General features: G+C 35.6%; 1 protein-coding gene across 1 annotated transcript in view; it reads right to left on the minus strand.

The window, feature by feature from the left end:
* Positions 1–22,687, minus strand: part of LOC127948947 (neural cell adhesion molecule 2-like) — a 47,977-nt gene that overhangs the window by 21,723 nt on the left and 3,567 nt on the right. Inside the window, exons 5-10 of the mRNA XM_052545827.1 lie at positions 20,111–20,248; positions 15,765–15,882; positions 12,147–12,316; positions 8,313–8,458; positions 2,446–2,596; positions 167–354 (exon numbers count right to left, since the gene is read on the minus strand). Coding sequence (XP_052401787.1) covers positions 167–354; positions 2,446–2,596; positions 8,313–8,458; positions 12,147–12,316; positions 15,765–15,882; positions 20,111–20,248 — 911 coding nt within the window. The remainder of the gene's footprint in view (positions 1–166; positions 355–2,445; positions 2,597–8,312; positions 8,459–12,146; positions 12,317–15,764; positions 15,883–20,110; positions 20,249–22,687) is intronic.

Consider the following 22,687-nt stretch of genomic DNA (forward strand, 5'->3'; position numbering starts at 1 on the left):
TTTTATGCATTCATAAAATTTAATGCATCATATTAGGTCAATTAATACACAATAATGCAACATAAACCACTTTTTACGGTTAGTAGTTAAGGTCAACTACTGACATGACTGCACATATTGAATTCTTTTCAAACTGCTTTGCTCAATGTAAATAAAGCACTGAAACCTCTAGAAGCGATCGTCCGTCTGCGGTGTGAATGTGGATGTTGCTGGTTCCTTGACTGGAGATGGTGAAGCGGTCTCGTCTCCACAGCATGCTCGCCGGGGGGTTGGACTTCACATCACAGCTGATGTTCACCGGGTTTCCCTCCCACGAGTAGAAGATGGTTTGATTGGTCTGGAACTTCGGTGCATCTGGTGAGCGAAAGACAGAGACCGGGCAAATTAAAACTGGAGGCTGGCAATGTTATCCTAAAGAATTAAATTTCCACAAAGAATTAAAAACAGGATTTTGGACCATTTCACCCTATACATTATCCATCTGATCAACCACTTACACTGTAAAGATTGAACATAAAACTAAGATTACTGAAGTAGAAGGAAGTTTCCCAGGCTTTTTCAATTAAGCGCTACTCAATATTTTCAAGCTTGTTATAAAATTAAAAATAAAGGCCCATTCAAATGTTTTCCAACAGGTCTTCAACACAAGCATAATAAATATGGTTATCATGATTTTGAATAAAATGTAATGTACAGTAAATGTAAAATAAATAATTTTTTAAAAATCTATTTTTTTAATTACCTGAAACAGTTTTCATTTTCTTTTAGTTTAACTTGGTGTATTAAAATAAAAATGAATAAAAACTATATTGACTAAAATAAATAAATAAATAAATAAATAAAGGCAAAAACATTAAAAAATACTCACACTTTACCTAAAATTAAAACAAAAACTAATTCAAAATATGAAGTAAAAACTATAATAGTGCTGTTGTATTCCTCAAAAGTCTGCTAAATGAATACATGTACATTTAACGATAGAATTATAATAAAATAATACAAAAATAACACCGGCCTGTACTACATGCGGACTGGTGATTTTTTGTTTTTGTTTTCATGTATGTTGTTGCAACTAAAACTAAAAAATAATAATAATAATAATGCAAAATAATAATAATGACAAAACCTCAACTTACTAAATTACTAAAATATAAAATAAAATATGTAAAAAAATATATAAAATCTATAATAAAATAACACCAGCCATGACGCGACTCAATAGCTTGAATTTATTTCCATGCAAGGGGGATGTCGATGTGAATCATGCACACTGAACAGCCTTTAGAGAAGAGTAGTATTGATTGCAACAAGGAAAGACGTTACAGTCTCACTCCATTATCAGACGCGTCTACAGTAAACAGAGTCATAAAGACCACATGCATTTTTCACAGAAGCTTCAGTTTTAAGCACCGAGGGCGTCTGCATTCATATGGCATTATTCCTGCTTTACTCCGACTAGAAGGCTTCCATTAGAGAGACTGATGTAGGTTCGTCCTTCACATCTGAGGAGCAGCGCAGATACGAGGCTGTGCTAAATAAATGAGTTCATTAGCGTCCGGTAACGCTCGGCTGCCTCCTGCCAAGCTTATTCACAACCTCTTTCTTCACACGCTGGCCGTGAACCTCTAAACGCACGACATGAAGACACTCCCTCCGCGAGCCGATGTCAAGGTCAGCGTGCATTCGGGGAAACGAAGAGCTTTATTAGCATCTCATCGCATTTAACATGAGTGACATAAATGTGCAATGTCTTCCTAATGAAGGAAATGCAGACAAAAAAATTTGAAGCAATAAAAAGAGATGCAGAAAACAAGTGACCTCAACAACGTGTTGGTATTTCAGGAGACAGACCTGGAAATTAATAACAACCTGAGGAATAAATTACTTGGGAAGAATTCGTTCCATAATTGGCTCGTTTAGGTTTTTTTTAAGGGCAATCAAGAAAAACTTTGGGGTAAAATAATTATGAGAGCAAGATGCACTTTGAAAAGGCCACAGAGACAAAGAGTAATTACCAAATAATTAGTTACTGTAATCGGATTACTTTTTTTGGATTACTTAAATATTTTCCGTCGTTTAATTCGAGTTACTTCTGATTTAATTGATGTAATACTGCAAAGACTATACGATAATTTAATTTAACGTTATGTTTTTAATGCAGCCTTGACCCTTTATATACTTTCGTAAGTTTAAGAATAATTTATGTGATTTTATATTATTTATTCGAAAAAAATAAAGAGTAGTTCATGTCTAGATATACATGCATTGCTAGATATAAAACTTCTACTTTTTATAAAGAGTAATTTGTAATCTAATTTCACTGCTAAGAAAGTAATTAATAGCTCGTAATGAAATATTTTATTAGAGTAACTTAAACTGAAAACTGAAAACAATGCTACGGTGTATTCGTAGTTGGTGCGAATGTGTGCATTTTGTGCATCTTACACTCGATATCCAGGAACATGCTCTTCTGATGGCCCCCGATCCTGCTGAGGGCTTCACAGTCGAATCGTCCCCAGTCTGAGAGTCGAACGCCGCTGATGGTCAGCATGGACTTTCCGTGACGCCCGCGCACTTCCACGCGGCCGTCCTGACTCTACGAAAACACAAACACATCAGTGAAACAAACACTGCCCGTTATTTTTTTTATTTTTATTTTTTGGTCTATATAATTTGCATTGATTTTTATTCTGGTTATAGTTTACGTTATTTTATTTAAGCATGTTCCAGGTGTTAGCTAGGGCATTTCTATATGGTTATTATAGAGTGCTACATAGTTGCCAGGATGTTACTATGTGGTAGCTAGTGTTCTGCTAGATCAAATGTTACTAATGTGTTCTGAATAGTTGCTAGGGTGTTGTTTTGCAGTTGCTAAGAAGTTATAAGAGGGTTTTCGAGTGCTGCCATTACGTTTTTAAGATGTTAAAAGTGATTTCTCGAGTGTTGCCATGCGGTTGTCCTAGATGTTTGCTAGAGCATATCTATATGGCTATTTGCTATAAGGCGTAAAAATACACAATTTACACGAACACACAACCAGCGTTGAATAGAATCTCACACAAAAATCCTTGCATAAAAAAAAAAACATCATCATAAATAAACAAACATATAAATACATTAAAAACAAACACAGTTTTAGTTATTTTAGTACATCGGGATACATTTATGAAAACGAGAAATGTTGCCTTGGCAATTAGATGAAAAAAGTTAGCTTTTATTTCAAATAGCAAATTGTTTTTTATGGTTTTATCTTTAGTTAACTACACTAACCAAGAAAGAATCATATTAGCAATCCAAGGAAAACAGCAAACTGAGTTTGCGTTAATCAAGTAATGCATCGGTACACAAGAGCAAACGAGCTACAAGGAATATAAATGCAGCACTTTCCGACTGTAATGTGGTCACACTATCTGTGCTTGCGGTGAGATAGGGAACTTTGAATATAAAAGGATTAGATGGAGTCCATCCCCCAACGCCCACTTTAACGATCAGTGTTCTTCGCCTTCCCTGAAAAATCGATATGTGTCCACCTTCTGCTTGATGCCTTGCGGTCTAGAGTGCAGCACTAGCTTCATCGCCTGACAGTCCTGCAACAGCTGTGTGTTTTATTTGACAGGGGCCGTTATTGTAGGCTAGCAGATGACCCGCAGGCTTTCCTCCCTTCACACTAATGCATGAGGTTTATTTTTACACGGACAGCGAGAGCTGACGCACCTGTGCCTGGTGTTTCACGCCTGGAGAACATGACGCAAACACATGCACACGTGTAAACACACAAAAACAGGTTTACTGAATAAAATATGACTGGAGTTTGACTGTGTTACGAATGTGTTTCATTGTGTTGCTATGTGGTCCTTTGTAGATGTTGGTTATGGAAAATCTATATGGTAACTAAAATGTTATAAGTGATTGCAAGGGTGTTGGTATGCGGTTGCTAGGGTGTTGTAAGTGTTTTTATAGTGTGTTGTTCTGCAGGTGTTCTGCCAGGGGGTGGTTACTAAGGTAAATAGTTACTAGGCTGTTGTTAGGTGGTTGTCAGGGTGTTTGAAGTGTCTGCAAGGGGTTATCTATATGGTTACTAAGTTGTTCTGGATACTAGCTAAGGTTTTGTTAGGTGGTTGCTAGGGTGTTCTAGGTGTCTGCAAGAGGATTTATATATGTATGTGTGTGTGTGTGTGTGTGTGTGTTGCTAGGGTGTTATGAGTGTTTTTATAGTGTGTTGCTAATGGTTGCTAGGGTTATATATATGGAATTTTTACTTATTATATTTTATATGGTTATTACAGTTTTTCTCAGTCGCTTTGGTACATTTCTTGAATCAAACTCACAATTTGCAAAACATAAAGTGCATTTCTCAAAACAACCCGTACAAATAGCAAAACACCATGGATTACCTGCAAAAGCCAGTCTCCTGCTCAAAATCCTTAGTTCATCTCTCAAAAGTAAATATCTGTGTCAATGAACATATCAGTGCCATCAGAATGACAAGTCCTTGTGTCATAGTGTACGGATAAGACAGTCAAATTGCTTAGTCATGTTGTCAATATAACAGTTTACTCTGGAGGGATGATCTGATGTAAACCTCTGTATTGAACAATATGCCATATGCTTATGTATGCCATATCCATTTCAAACGTACACATTTACACATTACTGTATGTGGGATATTGACTGAAAGAGACTGGATAGAATTCCCAGTTACACTTTTACAAAGTCTGACCAAAAAAAAAAAACCTTTACAATGTCATTGTGATATAGAAAAGGAAAAACAAATATGGACACAAATATGAAAATAAGTCCATTTTCAGAATGTGTAACTCTTGTGTTGTCCTCTGTCTATACAGTATAAGCTTTTCAACTGAAGATTCATGAGATGAACCTTTGAGCTATTTCAGAGAAAGGGTTTATCATTGGTTTATCATATACATTCTCTTCATAAGTCAAGATTCACTTGGACAATTCATGCCAAATGTACAAAAAGTCTAATAATAATGTGTAAAAATAAATATAAAAAGTGTGCTAGGCAGTTTTTGACAACTAGATTAACCATTTTGCATTTAATGACTTATATGATGAACTAAAGACTAGATGTTTTGAAGGGTAAGACTGTTGCACAGAAAACTATGCAATACATTTTGAGCAACATGACATGAGCAACTGATAATGTAGGAAACTGCCGATAAACATGCATAATCAATTGCATGAATGTACAAAAGCAATCGCAACTTGTTCAAAAGAATGAGAAACTGGTTTTATGATGTGTATAAATGGCTAGATGATGTGGAGGTTGTACAAGTAGTTTTGAGAATTTCATTTCTGTTTTGAAAAATGCACCAAAGTGACTGAGAAAAACTGTAAGGTGCCGTTAGGAGGTTGCTAGGGTATTGTGGGTGGTTGTTAGGTATTTTTCATAGTGTGTTGCTAAACGGTTTGCCAGGTTAAGGTGTTCTGCATATTTACTATGTTTTGTGTCTAGAGTGTTATGAGTGTGTTTTTCATTATGTGTTGCTATGCTGTATCTAGGTTGTTTTCTAGGGCATATATATTCAATTACTAAGGGTTTCTGAGTAGTTGCAAGGATTTTGTTAAGTGGTTACTAGGGTGCTCTAGATGTCTGTAAGAGGATATCTATATTGTTGATGGGGTGTAACAAGTGGTTTTTATAGTGTGTTGCTAAGCAGTTGCTAGGTTCTTTAAGGAGTTTCCCAGAAAATATATAATATATGCGGTTCTACAGTAGGTGTCTGCAAGGGTATCTTGTTATGGTTATTAAAGTGTTCTGAGTAATTGCTAGGGTCTTGCTATGTGGTTTTTACTGTTCTCCATGTTTGCTAGAGTAATGCTGTATGGTTGCTAAGGTGTGAGTTTTGATACACTGCTCTGCAGTTGCTATAGTAGGTATGAGGTATAAGCACTACTGCTAGTAATGACTGAATTACTAAACAATATAGCATGTATTTTTTTTTTTTTTACTAAAAACACATACACACAAACACGCAACCAACCGGGCGTGTGAACTCAAACACATGAATATAAACTACAGAATCTCTCACAAACATCCCTGCATAAAAATGACAATGCAACGTGAAAAACCACCTTTCTGACTGAATGTATGTAATAAAAAACTAATAAAATCAGCTGCCAGAATCATATTTCTCATTCTGTGGTGTTATGACCTCCAAATACAAATTATATCAGAGAGCTGGCCTGTAAGCAGATACTAGAAACTGATCAGTGAGTAAAAACCGCATACACACACACGGTCTTTCTGTGTGTATGTGCGCGTCTGACACCATCTCGCCTTGGGCAGACGCTTGCTGAGTGTTTGATATGCAACTGAGATCTCTGTGAGATGACACAAGCACAGCATACTGAGAGAGAAAATGGACAGACAGACAGACAGACAGAGGGACAGAGGGAAAGACAGACAGACGGACAGACAGACGGAAAAACAGACAGAGAGACAGACGGACAGACAGACGGAAAAACAGACAGAGAGACAGACGGACAGAGGGAAAGACAGACAGACAGACAGACAGACAGAGGGAAAGACGGAAAGACAGACAGACAGAAAGACAGACAGAGGGAAAGATGGAAAGACGGAAAGACAGACAGACAGACAGACAGACAGACAGACGGACAGATAGACGGATGGACAGACAGGCAAAGGGACAGACAGACAGACAGACAGAGGGAAAGACGGAAAGACAGACAGACAGACAGACAGACAGAAAAACAGATATATGGACAGACAGACGGACAGACGGACAGTCCGACGGACAGACAGAAAGATGGACAGGGAGACAGACAGAACGACAGACGGATGAACAGACAGATGGATGGACGGACAGACAGACAGACAGAAGAACAGACAGACAGACAGATGGACGGACAGACAGACGGATGGACAGAAGGACAGACAGATGAACAGACAGACAGACAGATGAACAGACAGACAGACAGATGGACCAACAGACGGACAGACAGACAGACAGATGGATGGACGGATGGACAGACAGACAGAAGAGCAGACAGATGGACAGACAGACAGATGGACCAACAGACGGACAGACAGACAGAGTGACAGACGGACAGACAGTTGAACAGACACACAGACAGACAGACAGACAGACAGACGAACAGACAGACAGACGGACAGATGAACAGACAGACAGACAGACGGAATGACGAACAGACAGATGGACAGACAGACAGACAGATGGATGGACGGATGGACAGACAGACAGAAGAGCAGACAGACGGACAGACAGACAGATGGACCAACAGACGGACAGACAGACAGAGTGACAGACGGACAGACAGTTGAACAGACACACAGACAGACAGACAGACAGACAGACGAACAGACAGACAGACGGACAGATGAACAGACAGACAGACAGACGGAATGACGAACAGACAGATGGACAGACAGACAGATGGCCGAACAGACAGACAGACAGACAGACAGACAGACGAACAGACAGACAGACGGACAGATGGACGAACAGACAGATGGACAGACAGACAGATGGCCGAACAGACAGACAGATGGATAGATAGACAGACAGACGGATAGATAGACAGACAGATGGATAGATAGATAGACTGTAGATAGATAGAGTGAGTGAGACAGACAGACAGACAGGCAGACAAATGGATAGATGGATAGACAGACGGACAGACAGACAGACAGACAGACAGACAGACAGGCAGACAGATAGATAGACAGACAGACAGACTCCTGTTGTACTCCTGCTGTACAGTGTGTGTTCATCATCAGCTGCTGCAGGATGCTGTTCTGCTGGAGGGAAACGAGTGGAAACAGGAGGTGTGGCCGACACAGACGACTGAACACCAGTGATTATCTACACTACACTGAACAGGACTTTGAGTAGCTGTCATGTACCCAAGTCCTGTAATGATGAAATCATTAGAAATGCTGCCTATGCTAATGATTATGGAACAGGAAGAGCTACACGATCACTGTACTGCATCAATACTGCAGGTGATATTTTTAAGGGATAGTTCACCCAAAAGTGAACAGTTGCTGATAGTTTACTCTCCCTCAGGCCATCCAAGATTTAGGTGACTCTTTTCTTCAGTAGAACAATAAGAAAGATTTTTAACCGTTTGTCTGAGGCTCTGGATTACAATAATGTTGTCAATAATATCCATTTAAAAGGCTAGTTCAGCTAAAAACAATAACTCATTATTTCATTATTTACTCACTCTAATGTTGTTTCAAACTTGAGTGAATGATGAGAGATCTTCAGTTTGGGTTGAGTTGCATCACATCTGTGTGTATTCACCTTATCTTTATCTGTGAACGTCTGTCCATCACTGGCTCTCCTCCATGAGATCTCGGGCAGTGGTTCTCCCTCCGCTGTACATGAGATCATAGCCGCGCTTCCCTCCACAGCCGTCACGTTCCTCAGCTGAGTGATGTGCGGCTGGACTGAACAGACAGACAGACAGAAGAGCGAACAGCTTTGAGTCACTGGAGACATTTCTGTGAGTTTATTTTAGAGTAATTGCTTTCCATTATATATATATATATATGCGATAAACGGCATGAAAAAAATACAATTAAATTTGACGCAAAATGCAATATTCACAGAGTTATTAGGTCATGTTTTCTCCCTTTTTCCCAAACCGTGACAAACGCCCGTCCCCCTTTTTTGCAAAATGCAATATATCCTCTCAACCATGCATGCGGATTTCCTCATCTACTTTGTACTTTGCAATCAACATACAACGGCTGCACGATAAACTGCATGTGAATGTTATCCGCATCTCGTCACTTAAGCCGGTTCTGTGATCACGTGCTTTCAGATGGAAATTATTTAGATACATTTAACACACAGAGCCGTAGATCAGTGACAAGCTGCGCTATATTGTATTCATAAGATGAATCACATTTATTATGTACGCGATATTGCGTAGCTTGTCAGTGTTAATGTTTTCATTAATGCCATTTATGTTTTTGTTAATACAGCACATAGCACTAGTCAAATAAATTAATGTAACATAGCAAAGATGAATTTTGGAAGTTGATTGTCATTTAGGAATTACTGTGGTTTAATGTGATATTGTTCCTGTTCTTGTTCATGATGAAATTTATTTTATTGCTGTAATTAATTTAATGCATTAGCAAGATGACCCGCTGAATAAATTTCGGAAGCAATGACTGATGAATGTATTTTTAGACCAGTGCCTGTATATAAGTATTGATTATGCTATTATATAATTAGTATTGACCAAGTTCAGAGTCTGTCATATGTGGAACAACTTACTATGTAGTGTACTTTTAACAGTTTAAATATGAAAAATAACTTTCAAATTTATGCAATGCATTTATTTCTGCATTTTGAGAAAAAAAAAAAAGACATTGATTTAATGCATTTTGGGAAAATAATTATTTGTTTCTAAAGTTGTATAATAAATCTTTGAAAATCAAAACCTGGATTTAAAATCTTCATGTATAGCAAGGTGAGCAATAAATTATACAAATTAAGTCACAAATAAGTTTAGCTGTCTGTCTAGTGATAAAAAAATAAAAATAAATTGAAAAAAGACTGCAGTAATGCAATTGTAATGTCAATTTTTGCAAATAACGAGATTTGCAAAAAAACTGAACATAATTTCTAAAGATATTTGGAGGTACTTAATGATTAGTAATAATATATTTTTGCATAATAATAATAATTTTCTTTAAGAAATAATATGTTTTTATATAATATTTAAATAATAGTTTAAATATTATATAACGTATTATAGGCAACCCCCCCCCCCCCTCCCCATTTTATTAATAAAACCTTCTTTATACAAAATTTTTTTTTTTTGATATAAAAACCTTTATTTTCATTATGCACAATTTTTTCGTCCAATATATAATGAAAAACAACTTTCTTTAAGCATTTCATTTTTCTTTCATAATAATAAAAAAACAATTGTTCTCCTCGATTTTTACTAATAATAATAAAAAAAAAAAACCTTGTTTACTTTATGCAAACCTCCCATCCCCCCCAAATATCTTCTTCCGCATGAACTTCCTTTAGTTGGTGAGTTTTAGAGGCACATGTTCACATCGGGAAGGTCTTGTTTAATGCTGAACTCATCAGTAAACCCTGTAAGAAGTTTGTGTGTGTCCCACAGATAAGCTGCTCTATGAATCTTTCTTGGTTTTGCCTTAAATGCCAGCAGAGTTGAGGGCAAACAAGTTTCATGCATAAGAGCCGTTTCTGCTCTCGCACGGAGCGCCGCTGAATAAATCCATGCTGGAGTGAATGAAAGCCAGCAGAAACAGCTCTTCACAGCATGGGCCTTTGAACAGCATCTGCAGAGATCAAGGAGTTATCTGTAGCAGGAGATGCATCAGAAACGCCCAGAGGCTGCGGAGAACGAAACATGCGTCTGCTACACACACACACACACACACACTCCAGCAAAGACACACACACACACACACACACACACACACTGCTGGAGACGCACAAGCCGGGAAACACTCCAGGAAACATCAACGATGTATCGCTGTTCACACAGTGAAGATGGCACGTAAGAAACTCTGCAAAAGAGGATGCCAGAGTGTTGCTAATATGTTCTGGACGGGAAAACCACACACACAACACCCTAGCAACTGCTAAATACACCCTAGCAACCAATTAGAACCACTGTGACATCATTCAAGAACATTATTTTGGTTAAAAATGGACAATGGTTGATGACACTTTAACGGTTGACAAGTTAAGCATTACAGTCAGTTTATAAACACTAATATTTGTATTAATTTGTGATTATATAATGTCATGAAAATAATTGTATTGAACATGATTAAATAATATTCAGTATAAATAAACAGTATTTTATTTTTATTTTTATAATGCTGTATATTAATCAGTGATGTTTATTTTGTGTGATTTGTGTGTATATACTACACTGGAAATTGAATGATTTTTTCTTGAATTAGATTTAAAATTGATGTATTGTGCAAATGCAGTGGTTGTGTATTTTACAGGAATTAAGTTGATATGAAAATATTAAAAAGAGCATAGAAAACGTTTTGGTATTTAATCATTTCAGTTGAAAAACAATAAAAGCAATTTTAACTAGCTTTAATCATGAATCAAAATAGACATTCAAAATTCAATGCAGTATATTCACAAGAAATAAAATATTATTAGAAATAAAAATATAAAAAACAAAACTATTATTGTTAATCGAAGTAAACAATAAACATTCACTAATTGAAATAAAATAAAATATAAATTAATTAACAGAAACATTGCAAGTAATTGGCAACTAGTTGAAATAAGTTGAAGTTGAAGTGTTACAATTACAAACTTAAAATGGTAAAATAATAATAAAAAATAAAAGTAAAAGTCAATACTAAATCAAAAATTAATTCAACCTAAATTGTTATATTTAAAAATAATAAATAAACACATATTATTATTTTTTATTATTATTAATTATATTATAACAATTTCTTCTTAATAATAATAATGCAATACAATTAATAATTATATATTTATAATTAAATATATACCAGCATATATAAACTGATAAACTGTCTATTTTTTTAACCTATATTAAAGTTTTAGTTTATATATTTTTATTTCCATCTGAGGATTCCTCAATTTAGCTGTGTTTTAATCAGGTTTTTGAGGGGTAAAGCACTAATATCTAGAAGTGCCTGACATCTTTATCCTCTTCAGCTGTTTGTGTTTTGTTATGTGGTTTTTGTTTCTCATCTCTCCTGTTAGTGAAAGATCACGTGCTATACGTATCTCCGTACATTTTAAATCGACAGACAGGAGGTCCAATCAGAATAATCTGTTTGTAAATATGCACAGCAGCTTCACGAAAACAGAAATTGAATGTGGGTGCCATAAAGAACCTGCTGGAGTTTTTCATGATAATTGAACAGTCTTTCATTTTTCTGAAATGAAATTCGAGATAGCAGCACATTAACGTCCGAAGATGCATCGCTTCATTTTCTTCAAGAGAATCTGTGTGGAAAGCAACTAAATGGAAAAAGAAAAGAAGAATGGTCTGTACTGCCGTCACGAGGAAAGACTCTTTCTGAGATGCCACAACAAAACACCTTATAAAAATCAATCAACGTACAAATGCTTCCTCACCGAACACTTTGAGGAAGAGCTGGCTCTCGGAGCTCCCGGCCTTGTTGCTCGCGCGGCATGTGTACAGCCCACCGTCGCCCTGCCGGATGTTTTTGATGGTCAGGGTGCTTTTGCCCCCATCCAGTGTGTTAAGCACGTACTGCTCCGATGGCTCGATCACGTGACCCTTCCTGTGGACACAAACCATCAGATGAGATGAATGACTGCAGCTGGGAACACATCTGTCATTGAGTTAAGAATAAGAATCTCTTCCCAGTTCAATTAGTGTGTGTAAATTAATTTGGAAGAAGAAAGCTTATCTATCCATGAGGTAATTAATCAGCAAATTCTACATGATGACTCTTAATGGAAAAACAAGCATCTTATATTAAGATAAAGAGTAATTTTATGGTAACAACATACAGTAACTTAAAAACACATGTTGTATTTTAGCTTATTTGAAATAAAATGAATAAATATATATTACAAATATAAATATGCCCAATATAGTGTTTGTTGTGACCATGTGATTAAGACTAGAGATCTCTTCTACTCACCAAGGCTGAATTTATTTAATTAAAATACAGTATATTATAAAAAGAAAATCAATATTATTACAATTTAAAACAGCTGCTTTATATGTTAGAATGTATTTTATTCCTGTGATCGAAGCTGTAATTTCAGCAATATTACTCCAGTCTTCAGTGTCAAATTATCCTTCAGAAATAATTATAATATGCAGATTTGCTGCTCAAGAAACATTTCTGATGATAATCAATGTTTAAAAAAAAAAGTTGTGCTGCCCAATATTTTTCTGGAAACTGGGGAATCAATGAAATGAATACCTGTAAAGTGTGGAGTGCCACAAGGATCTGTCTTAGGCCCTCTGCAATTTTCATTATACATGTTGCCCCTTGGTAATATAAAACTATGGGATTAGTTACCATTGCTATGCTGATGATACTCAACTATATATTTTGTTTTCTGATGCAGAAAAAAAAATATATTTATGACCCCAAGATTGGACTATTGTAATGTACTGGTAGTTGGTTGTCATTCATCTTTAATAAACAAGCTACAGTTAGTCCAAAATGCAGCGGCTAGAGTCCTTACCAGGTCAAGAAAATATGATCATATTACGCCAGTTTTACAATCTCTACACTGGGGACCTATCAGTTACAGACTATTACTAGTTACTTATAAGGCACTAAATGGTCTAGCTCTGCCCACCTAACTAGTCTTCTATCACGCTATGCAATCCATCATTTAATGCATCCTTGCTGAATAAAATAATTAATTAAAATAACCCTGCTTGCTAATTAAACTAAGAGTTTCTGAGTTTAATCTACAAAAAGTGCAGAGACAAAAGAAGACTAACTATAGAAATGAAGATTCACATTGCTAACGATTCAATCACAACAACAAGATCACAATTAAGAGAAGTGAGCGCAGGTCTCTGTTCAGAGACACAATTAGCCACTGCACCATCAGGAAAAACAGAGGAACACGGACCCAATTAGAATTTAACAAGCTAACGAAGCAGTCGTAAAGTTCAGAGACTCGATGAAAACACATTGAGCAAAGAGTTCAGAGGAATGATATGCAGTGTTGAAAATGACAATTCTGTCATGATTTACTCATTTTTCAGTGAAAATGAAGAGAGCATCTGCTCAACACCTCCTTTTGTGTTGCACAGATGCAAATGTCATAAATCGACATGGAGGCAAGTAAATGATGACAAAATGTAATAAAATATGTCTTTTCGAAAACAAAACAGAGCGACAATCCATGCATTTATAAGAAAATGACTTTTTTTATTTATTGTGCATTAAATACAAAACAACTTGATTATAGCACAATTTATAGAAGCTTACTAATCAAATTAACAAATTAAACTAACTGTTAAATTAAACAGCATTTAAATATATAATTAATTTGCATCTACACAGTATCTTCAGCAAACTTATTCGACATGACTCATATAACACACTTTTACATCTCTGTTATTAATAACTGTAATTTTGAAGTTTGAGTGAACTAAAGAGAACTTTGTTCTGTAAAAATACGTCAGATTTAATGCACTTTAATTTCATCAATTTAGAAAACTATCGTGCCAATCATAAATCGGTGAAGACTAATTGTGCTGCAATTTGTGCTTGTAATAATCAGACTGATGGTTTCAGAAGTTATAACTAATTCCTACTAAAGAAAGACCTCTGGACCTTCTCGTTCACCCTGATTCAATCCCATCAGTGAAAAACACAAAAGTCTTTATTATGGCTGTCAATTTAACACAATAATTTGGCTCAGACCTGTCTGTCATCTTACGCTGATGCAGGATGAGTGAAGAAGCCTATTAGAATGCAGTTATATCAGCCTAAAATTCAAGATGTGAGGGCAAAAAATTCATTTTTTTTATTTATATCATATGATGTCATATAGCTAATCACAACAACAAAAAAGCTGCTTTTCGTCAATATCTGCACCACTGATTTTATACAAAATACATTTGTATTGTCAATATTGGCTGTCTTGCTCTATTTTGCTAATAAACAATTGATAAAACAGTTGTGCCTTTCTGAACGACATGAATGAATACATGCTTTTGAATCAACTGAGTGACACAGTGATTCATTGATTCAGTCACTGAACGAATCGGTTGAATGAATGATTCAATGACTCACTCATTAAGACAGGGATTTGTTGCCACCTACTGGTGGTTTTAGTTTAATATTTAGTCTATTTAATTTATTTTTTTAATATTGAGAGCTTTCCTTTCTTATAAATTAATATTTCAATATAACTTTTTTAAACGCCAATTAAAAATAATTTCTGAGAATTATTTATGTGATGCTGAATCTAAATATTTTCTTCATAAGCTATGTTTTGTAATGTTTATTCAGTGTTATGTTTATTCAAAATATGGTTGTGTTTATGTTTTAATGCACTTATTGACTAAACATTACTAAATAGAACCATGACTTATGACAAAATAAAATATTAAAACATGAGCAAAAACCAAAACCCAAAAACAGGCATGACAATGTAATTATATGTTTATATAAAGCTACGCTTTCTTTTTTTTTCTTCTCATTTTTCACATTCATTTAATTTTGGGGGTTATTTCTCAAAATTGTTTTATAACAATTTAATCGCTTGACAGCCCTAGACTTCATATCTCCAGACTGCAATGAGACTATATGGAAAATAACTTTTCACATTTTCACAAACATCCACTCTCAGACTTCCACAAAGATCTCCACAACAAAATGTTGAAATCTGCAATGCAACTTCTTCTTCCCTCCACGCAGGTCAGCCTGCAAATATTTCACACGGACAAATTTAATGTCTCCCTCAAACAATAGAAAGATCTCAGAGTTTGAACATTTCCGGCCCTCACCTCGGTTATCATGGAAGGCTTTGAACGTCTGATCAAAGCACATATCAGCTCTTCACGGCCCGACGCCACAGAGCCGTAACCATTTGCATACAGATAGAATAGATGAATCGAGGACACTGTGCCCTACATCCTAGCTGTGATGTCCAGCGCCCTACATAGTGCACTACACATCGCTGCATCTTCAGGGTTTGGACCAAGCAGCAACAGAGCGTCTCTGGACAAACATTAATATTACCCACCATTTCCAGGTCACCTGAGGGTCGGGGGAGCCAGACGTGATGCAGGTGAACGTCACTGACTCCTGGTAGTCGGCGGTGGCGTTGAAAGACTGCTGCGGCACTGACAGAACCGGAGGAACTGAAACGATACCACACACGCACATTTAACACTTGTTTCCAGGTCTCTCTCTAAACAGGTGAAGTCAGATGCATGTTTGAATTCAAACTCCGTCATACCATCTAATTTATTCCAATGCATATGTGACTATATACGTCTGAAAACGTGCACATGAGACAACAAAAGAAGTATGCAAGTGGCTCTTTACATTTTTTTTTTTGCACTTAATAAAAAGTGTTTAAATAAACAATATTTTTAGTATTTAATAAAATATAAATATATATCGTCATATCTAAAATAATATTTAAATACATAAATGTGTAAACGTGTACTAAAGTTAAAAGTGATAAAGTCAAAAGTGCTATAAACTAATTTTTAAATTATTACTGCAAAACATATATAAAAAAATACAAATTAAAAAATAAATTAATAAATATATATAATGTACACAGACACACATTTTTTTCACACATTATACATTATCTATCTTTCTATCTATAAGAAAAATAATAAATAATATATTAAATAATGTGGATTAATACTTAATATTTCTGAGAGATTTAGTAAAACACAAATTAAATCTGTAAAAAACCCCAAGCTAAATATATAAATGTATACAAATATTACATATAATACAATTTAAGTACCAGTATTTCCTGGCAGGGAGACACAGAAACACAGAAATCAACGTAACATATTTAATAAAAAAGCACAATCTTTCAATGCATTGCACTTTTGCGTTATTGAGCAATGAGAGTATGTTTCTGGTTTTCAGTTTTTTTTGGGGGGTAAACACTGAATTATTAATACATCAATCAATCAGCTGTTGCTATTGTTGTTTTAAGCTCCAGTTCCTATTTAATTTTTTTTTTTTTTTTTTGACCAAATTATGTTTTTTTATGTTCCTCTACTTTGTCTCAGGACTGTAATGAAAATGATTTAACCGTCAAACAGTATTTCAGCAAACCACGTCCCAGAATAACGTCCTTTTTTCAAAACAACTTTGTGTGGTGACGAGCTCAATCCATCTGATATGAAGCTTTAAGAGAATCAAACAGCCCCTAAAATGTCTCTCCAGCACAATCATTAAACATTCGCCTCCTGTTAGGATTCAAAGAGGCTGAAATGACTCGTTTTTTTTGGTGATGTGTATCAGCGAAGGACGACGCAAATGAGACGCCCTCTATCTCGCTGACATTTCCTTTAAAAGGATCGAGCAGATGCAGACAGAAGTTGGCGATTCGGTCCCTGTCTGTGTTCAAACCGCTCCTCTGATGATGAAAGTCTGGGTTAAGGGCACTGAAAGAGCATGCTAGCACACGTCTGCATGCTAATAATCGACGTAAATGCATCAATGCACAGAGATGTACAGGACAGATAGAAGAAACACAGAAGGGCAAACAAAGACCAGGCGCTTCTCAAGTCATCGCTCAGTAATGTGAAGGACTTGAATGACCATTAAAGTCTCTATTAATGAGCTGATGAGTTTAAATCAGGTTCATTTTGTTCCTAATGTGATTCTTATACATATTACATGCATGCACATTTTTAAGGGAAATTTAACCGTCTTTTTGGTAACTTCATGACTTAACTGACCATGCACATATTTAATTTGCGCTTTAATATGCAAATAATTTATTTACTTTTTGAAAGCAATTAATTTGAAGTTAAACTCACAATATGACTATTTGGTGAACATACATTGATCATTTGAAATTTAGATGCACTAACTAAATGTCCAAATCTTTGACTTTTTTTTAATGGGAAATGCACATGAGATATAAGTGGTTGTTGTGTTTTGCTGGTTAAGATGTTTGTGCTGGTAAAGTCCCAGTTGACCAATATAAACCAGCTTGAAGAGACGAGTTCAGACTAAAATGCTAGTCTTATCACATTCAAACTAAAATGAAAAACATGCAGTTTATCAACTCAGCATCTTTGCACTCAATTTTCTGCTGACTAGATTTGTGACTAAATGTTTCAATTAACATAAGCTTCAAGCTTCTGTGACTCACAAGCAAACGGCGACCTTATCTTCACTAACGCTTCACGAAACGCCGACCGTCTTTTCAACGCATTCATTTACCGTGTTCTGCAGAATGAGCCGTCGTCAGGATTTGATAGCGCCGAGCTCTGCCTGAACGGACACAATAGTATTTGCACAACTCATACTTCTTTAAACTGATGTAATAACATGCATAGACTAATAAAAGTGCATTGCATTCAATTTAGCATCACCACTTATAGCTTTCAGGAAGATCCAATAAGCTTGCTCAATGAGGCACGTCCTATTATCCCCAAGACATGGCAAGTGCCGTCTGCCTCGGAACAGAACAACCTGCTGCTTAAATCACTTAGTGAGGACTGACTAGCAAGCGATGATGCCTGGGTCTTGTGTCCAAGACTGGAGATGGCATCCAGAATTTTCCCCTAGATTTATTCCCAGCCTTGGCTGAGCTGCGGATCATAACGGTGTGTTGGAACGCCATCCGCTGCTGTAATGAAACGCCTCGTTCTGCTTTGACCTTCCTTCTTGAGTTAACACGGTCATGTTGCATATGTGCGCCATCTGTTTGAGGCTCGTTTGGATCACTGTTCTTCTAGTAAGGACACAGATTCTAGAGGCCTTCTGAGAGAATTATGATTGGCAATTGAGTTATTCAAGTGATGTGCTTTGTTTGACAACAGGATTTACAGATGCAGCTCCTCAGATGGGTTTTTGAATTCATTTAAATTCATTTAAACTAAATTCATTTACAGCATCAGCAACTGAAAAAAAATAAATAAATAATTGCCTAAGTGGTAAATAAAAATGTTAAAAAACAACATTTAAGAATAGTTAAACAAAAGGTTAAATAAAAATGTCAAAAAATTGGAAAGAAATGTGATTTAAAAAGAGTAAAAAAATATTTACATTTTTAAAATGTAGCAAATAAAAACAGTAAAAAAACTTTTTTTTAAATGGTTACATTTTAAAATAGTAAAAAATAAATAAATTTTAATTTGAAAAGTTACATTTAAATGTAAAAACAATTACAATTAAAATTAGTAAAAATGTAAAATGATCTAAATGTTCAACTGAAAATTGTAAAAAAAAAAAAAAAAAATAATAATAAAATAAATATATATATATATATATATATATATATATATATATATATATATATATATATATATATATATATATAATGCTAGATAAATGGATGGATGGCTTGTTGGATGGAAGGATGGATGGATGGATGGATGATGGATGATGGATGGATGGATGATGGATGATGGATGGATGGTTGGAGAGAAGGATGGATGGATGGATGGATGGACGGATGGATGGACGGATGGATGGATGGATGGATGGATGGATGGATGGTTGGATGGCTGGTTGGATGGATGGTGGATGGTTGTTGGATGATGGATGGATGGATGGATGGATGATTGGATGGATGGATGGATGGCTGGTTGGATGGATGGTGGATGGTTGTTGGATGATGGATGGATGGATGGATGGATGGATTATTGGATGGATGGATGGATGGATGGTGGATGGTTGTTGGATGATGGATGGATGGATGGATGGATGGATGATTGGATGGATGGATGGATGATTGGATGGATGGCTGGTTGGATGGATGGTGGATGGTTGTTGGATGATGGATGGATGGATGGATGATTGGATGGATGGATGGATGGATGGATGGATGGATGGATGGATGGATGGTTGGATGGATGGATGGCTGGTTGGATGGATGGTGGATGGATGGATGGTTGGATGATGGATGGATGATTGGATGGGTGGATGGATGGATGGATGGAAGGATGGATGGATGGATGATTGGATGGGTGGATGGTTGGATGGATGATTGGATGGATGGATGGTTGGATGGATGATTGGATGGATGGATGGATGGATGAATGGTTGGATGGATGATTGGATGGATGGATGGATGGCTGGTTGGATGGATGGTGGATGGATGGATGGATGGATGGATGGTGGATGGATGGTTGGATGGATGGTTGGTTGGATGGATGGATGGAAGGATGGATGGATGGTTGGATGGAAGGGTGGATGGATGGATGGTTGGATGGATCCCATGGATACCATGAGAAAACTCATCTTATTCTTTCAGTGTTTTGATATTTAATCTCATTGTTATTACGTGAGTTGGTAAAGGGCTGGCTGGTCAGTGGGTGACAGTGGAGTGCTGTACACTTTCAGAGATCAGTGAGGAAGTGTGTGAAGAACAGCTCTCACCGTTGACCAGCACCACGATGTCCCTGAAGTCGATTTCTCCTCGGGCCTCCACACGCGCCTCACAGCGGTACACTCCCTCGTCAGCTTTACTCACTCGCAGGATCTGCAGGTTGTTGCTGGGAAGCACCTGAAGTCTGCCTTCAGGAAGACACACAAACACAGACATCACAGCAGTGTGAGACTGTGCTGTGCTATTCTACAGTTGCTAGGGAGTTCCGAATTGCTATTCCGTTACTAGGATATTCCGAGTGTTCTGCAGTTGCTACAGAAGGTGTTCCGAGCGTTCGGAGTGGTTTGAGTGCTGTTGCTAGGCTGTTCTATATTCTGAGACAGACTGAGAGGCAGATAAATACCTACATGACACAAACTGCACAGTTTAATCAAGCAAGTAATGTTACAAATGCAGTGCCCAAAAAATGCAATGTAACACTGTAATAGTGACACTGATATTTGCTTTATCAAATGTCAGCAGTAACAAATGGATTTGTGTCCTTGCCAAGGAACATTTCAGACGGCGCAGTCCTGGACTCTTTGGATTGATCACTAAACTAAACCACCAGGAAGAGCTTTCTAAGTCATTGTGTTACATTTAAAGCATTTGACAGAAATATAGTCTTGTGTGCTGTGAGAAAGAAGAAAGATGAGGGTTTAATCAACAGACTCCTTTTCCATCTGTGCGCAATAATAGGAAAATATCACCATCAATCCTCAAAACTACTTCCGCTTTCATTTCAAGGACATTCGCTAAATGAAACACCTTTCAGATTACCGCCTTTCTTTGGCTTTTGCCGTCCCTCGCTGATAAACACACACCTTTTCTCCTCTCGTTCAGGAAAGATATTTATAACCGACTCCTTAATTAGAATAGAAATAATCAAAATCTCCATCTTTTAATCTCCCAGGCTGGAAAGTGCAGATAGCTTGTCAAATTTCTGCCTTTGAATTCTAATTAATGGTTTGACAGAAGTTTTTATTCCCTCAGCAGAGAACTTTAATGAATTCAGACACTTAATGTGGTTTAATTCAAAACGCATGAAAAAAAAAAAAAAAAAAAAAAAAAAAAAAATATATATATATATATATATATATATGTTTGAATCCGCTTGTGTTTTGGTGTTTTTTAGAAGATGATAACAGAAGAATATGTAAAAGTCTGGTGTTTGGGGTCAAAAGTCCCCTGCTGCTGAGGTTAAAAGCACAATAATTAACATGTGATAATACACTGATAATACATGGTTAGATGCTAATATGATAATACATGCTTGGAGATAATCATCATATTTATAATCAAACTATCATATTTAAAAATCGGATAATAATCATATAATGTATTTATCATGTCATGTAATAAAATTTAATAATTTAATATATATATATATATATATATATATATATATATATATATATATATATATATATATATATATATATAATTATATTTTAAATCATGAAATATATTAAATTACGTTACACACTATTTTACAATATTTTACAATATTTTCTCTCTTTTGTTATACATATTTTTTGCTTCTGAATTTTTTTAATAAATGGAAGCAAGTTATAAAATCCAATTCTGAGGGGGAAAAAATACTATTTTCTTACAAAAGCAAGTTTGTATCTCACAATTATGATTTTATAACTTATTGTGCATTACAAAATCAGAGTTGTGAGATAAAAAGTCAGAATTATCTTATTTATTTATTTATTTATTTTTTATTCAGTGGCGGGCACACGCTTCCATAAAAATGTACATATTTTAAATGACAGTTTATTTATTGAACAACAATAAAATATTCTATTTATCAAAATAAGTACACTGTAAAAAATAAGTGTAATTTTAACTGTAAAATTTTGTAAAAACGCTACGGAAAAAAACTGATAATAGGTTAACAGTAAGTTCCCGTACTATATACAGGGAAAAACTGTAAAAGATCTAACAAAGCAGTTAATGTAAATTTACAGTAAAATTCTGTTAATTATACAGCTTTTAGAAGTAAAAAAAGAACAAATCAATGTATAATTTACAGTCTAAAACTGTAAACTGATATTCCCAGAGTTCCCTGCGTGACACTCCACGTTTGAAAGTATTTTGTTTAAATAATCATGTTTTTAAATAGTTCTTGTTATCAGTTATGTACATTTGAGCTTTATGTTACATCTTCTGTTGCTTAATGAAAGTTTTTTGCATTATTTAAGTATCACGTGTGTTACCATGATGGTGTTTTGTGTTTCCATAAATGTGCACCTTCTATATGTTAATATATACTTCTGCTTGTGGTGAAGCTACTTGTGATGAGCTTTGATACTTCATGTGGCTTTCTCTTATACAGTACCATCTTTATTATTATGGTGGTTGTCAGTATTTTCAAGGTACAAAACAGATTTAATTTTGTGTGTTGTTGAATTTACTGGTTTATATTCACATTTTCTTGTTTGTAAATTACAGCTTTATATTGTAAAATTAACAGTTTTTGACGTAAATGTGTTTACAGTTTTCTGTATTTTTACAAAATTATTCTGGTAACCACAGCTGCCAAAAAGTTTTTGTAAAAACAACAAGAAATTTTTTACAGTGTA

The sequence above is a fragment of the Carassius gibelio genome, chromosome B1, assembly GCF_023724105.1.
Source record: "Carassius gibelio isolate Cgi1373 ecotype wild population from Czech Republic chromosome B1, carGib1.2-hapl.c, whole genome shotgun sequence".
Classification (NCBI taxonomy): domain Eukaryota; kingdom Metazoa; phylum Chordata; class Actinopteri; order Cypriniformes; family Cyprinidae; genus Carassius; species Carassius gibelio.